Source organism: Trichechus manatus, unplaced genomic scaffold (genome assembly GCF_000243295.1).
Source record: "Trichechus manatus latirostris isolate Lorelei unplaced genomic scaffold, TriManLat1.0 scaffold00111, whole genome shotgun sequence".
NCBI classification, from domain to species: Eukaryota; Metazoa; Chordata; class Mammalia; order Sirenia; family Trichechidae; genus Trichechus; species Trichechus manatus.
Genome location: NW_004444047.1, coordinates 3,291,201 through 3,294,167, shown reverse-complemented (window position 1 = coordinate 3,294,167; position 2,967 = coordinate 3,291,201). Strand labels below are relative to the sequence as shown.

The 2,967-nt window shown below is 61.3% G+C and overlaps 1 protein-coding gene across 1 annotated transcript in view; it reads left to right on the top strand.

Moving 5' to 3' along the window:
* Positions 1–2,967, top strand: part of HMX1 (H6 family homeobox 1) — a 4,866-nt gene that overhangs the window by 1,315 nt on the left and 584 nt on the right. Inside the window, exons 3-7 of the mRNA XM_004383555.1 lie at positions 804–863; positions 1,275–1,393; positions 1,546–1,658; positions 1,825–1,916; positions 2,846–2,966. Of these exons, the coding sequence (XP_004383612.1) occupies positions 804–863; positions 1,275–1,393; positions 1,546–1,658; positions 1,825–1,916; positions 2,846–2,966 (505 nt within the window). The remainder of the gene's footprint in view (positions 1–803; positions 864–1,274; positions 1,394–1,545; positions 1,659–1,824; positions 1,917–2,845; position 2,967) is intronic.

Here is a 2,967-nt window from a genome sequence, read left to right as displayed (position 1 = left end):
GGCCTCAGCCCTGACAGTGAGTGCGGGCGCCGGGGGTGGGCCGCACGGTGGGCCCGGGTCCTGCCCGCGCGCTCGCTGGGGGACCCCTTCTGCGCGGTGGGATCTGGGTCGCGTAGGGCCCCATGGAGCCCCTGGCTGGGCCGGGCTTGGAGGCCCGCTCTCTGGGACAGGCCCACAACCGGGAGAAGTTTTCGAAGATCGAAGCCTCTCGCACTGGCCAGCTCTGCCTGCCCGAGGGAGGCGGCGAGCCCGCGGAGAGGGGCCCGGAGACAGGAGACAGAGAAGAGAAAGGAGAGAGATGGGGCACAGAAAAACATGGGGGCGGGGGTGGGGGAGAAAATGGAGGGAGAGAGGGGAGTAGGGGAGAAGAGAAAGCTGGAGAGGGGCGAGGAGAAAGGTGAAAAAGAGAAGTTCACCACCGTGATGGGAGAGAGAAAAGATAAACAGGGAAACGAGAGAGCCAAACAGAAAAATAAGCGGGTGCACTGAGCAGCGGGGGGCCACTGGGGGGGGGGGCTTTCTTCCACACAGCTGAGCCCTGAAGTCCCATTGCCTCTGTGCCCTCTGCAGGCAGAGCCTGGGGCAGGGTCTGCGCCCCCTCTCAGGCCCCACGGCTGTGCCAGGCCAGAAGGGACCCAGTTCCAAAGCCCCCAGGCTCACCTCTCTCCTCTTTCTCTACCCTACCCCTGCCTTTGTTCCCTGCTGAGGGCTCAGAAGTGGGTGGTTAGGGGCATCTGGGCCCCAGGGCCTAAGCACCCCGTCACCTGGCCCTCCTGACACCTGAGTTCTGCCCCCCTCCCAAGGGTTGCTGCCTCCCTCCTTCAGGGACCTGCCCTTTGCAGGGAGACCCTCAGAAGAAAGAGGTAGGCCCCAGGAAAGCCATTTCCGCTTACCACCACGCCTCCCACTTTGAAGCCAGTGATGTCTGGATCCTCCTCGTGCCTGTCAGTGTGCCCAAGGGGCAGGTGCCTCTCACTGCTTGCAGAGCCCCTGCCTGGTGTGGGGGTGACCACCCTTACAAAGGGATTGTCATCTCAGCGTGGACTCAGCGCCCACACCCAGAAAGTCCGACTCCCAGCTGTTCCCCTGAAATGAAGCGAGTAAATTTCGGTCCTTCTGAGGGGGGTTCTGAAAAAGGTCTCTCAGGGCAGGGTGTGTTCACCCCTTGACCCTGGGGTCCACCCCACCACAGCCCCACAGGCAGCACCCGCCCATAGAGTTCTCTCTTCTTTATTTCGTGTAATGCGGGTTCAGGCGGCTTCCCACGAGAGCAGGAGGAACCAGCTTAGTGCCTTGTGGCCACGTGCAGGCCTCTGTGAGTTTTGGGGATTTGGGGTATCGTGAACTCGGGGCTCCCCAGATCAGCCTGGTGCCTGGCCCCGCTGCAGTTACGGTGAGGGCCCATCTGGACACGTGAGAAAGCACAAGCCACCGCACACAGTTCAGCCAGCACGTGGACACACACTACATGGGGTGAGAGCTCTCTGTGAACACGCTGCACTGTGGCTGCACCCCCGCCCGAGTCCACAGCCCCCCCTTCTGCAGGCCGGGGTGAACGCCACCTCGCCCTCCCGCCCCATCAGCCAGGGCCTGCCCTTTACATGGGTCGTCCAGGCCCAAGCAGAGGGCACGCTGGTCCAGCTGCATCAAGACACCGGGTAGGGCCTAGAATCCGGGTATCTCCTGTACCCAGGGGCTTCTGTAACCGGAGGGATCTGTTACCATCCCCTGGGGGCCTCTGCGCCCCCCGAAGATGAGGCAGAGCTTAGTGGTTGGAGCATAGGCCCAGGGCCTCTGTGGGCATCTGTACCCCCAAACCTCCAGGCAGAGCCACGGGTCTGGATGTGTGGAGGTAGAGAGCTGCTATGCGGGTTTCTGTGGGCACTGCGTTCCCCGTGTTCACTGGGAGCGTGACTGTAGGTTGAGTGGGGCCTGCCTCTGTGGGCATCGGGGTTAGGGGTACAGGAGTATAGGGGTTCTGAGGGGGGGACCAGTGTCACCTGGGGAGAGTTCTCTGTGGGGGATGTTTGCATCTGTTTGTCTTCTTCCTTGGAGTGTTTCTGTGCATGTGGTGTCGGGATCTGCTCCTGAGAGCAGCTAGAGGGTCGCACGTCTTGATTCTTGAGTCTGGGGGCCTGGTGGAGACCCTGGTGGCATAGCGACTAAGAGGTACGGCTGCTAACCAAAAGGTCGGCAGTTCGAATCCACCAGGTGTTCCTTGGAAACCCTATGGGGCAGTTCTTCTCTGTCCTGTAGGGTCACTATGAGTCAGAATCAACTCGATGGCAATGGGTTTGGTGTTTGTTTTATGGGATGTCTGGTGGGGGGCTGGGGGCAGGGAGTGTTTCTGCGGTTGGCCCTCAGTGTGCCTGTCTCTCCTGCAGGGCCCCTTCCTTCTGGTCGGCATTTCTGCCTATCTTTTGTATATTTTTCTGACAGACTGGCAGGCAGCTGGGGGTGGGGAGGGCCAGAGAGATGGCCCTTCGTTTTTTCTTTGGGTTTCTTTAGGTTTTGTTTGTTTGTTTGTTTGTCTTGTTTTCCCCCCTGGGCCTTCCTTTCCTCTCCTGCCCTTTCTGTTCATTTTGTTTCCTTTCCCGGCTTCGGGTGTGAGTGTGTATTTGGGTGTGCATGTTGAATGTGCGGTGTTGGGGGTGCTCACTGGTCCTCAGGTCCCGGTCCTATGTCCCTGCCTCTCTCCGTCCCGGGTGTTGGCTGTCTTGGAGGGTGCTGGATGTCCAAGGCCCTGTGTACAAGTTCCTTCTCCCTGGGGGGCGGCTGGCCCTACTGTTTAGGTCTGGGGATCAGCCCCCGAAAACCAACCCGTGTGCCCCTCTCTCCACTGCAGCCAGCGACCGGGACTCACCCGAGACGGGCGAAGAGATGGGCCGCGTGGAGGGCGCCTGGCAGCGAGGCCCCGGGCCGGGAGCGGTACCACGGGCGGCGGCGGAGCTGGCTGCGCGCGGCCCG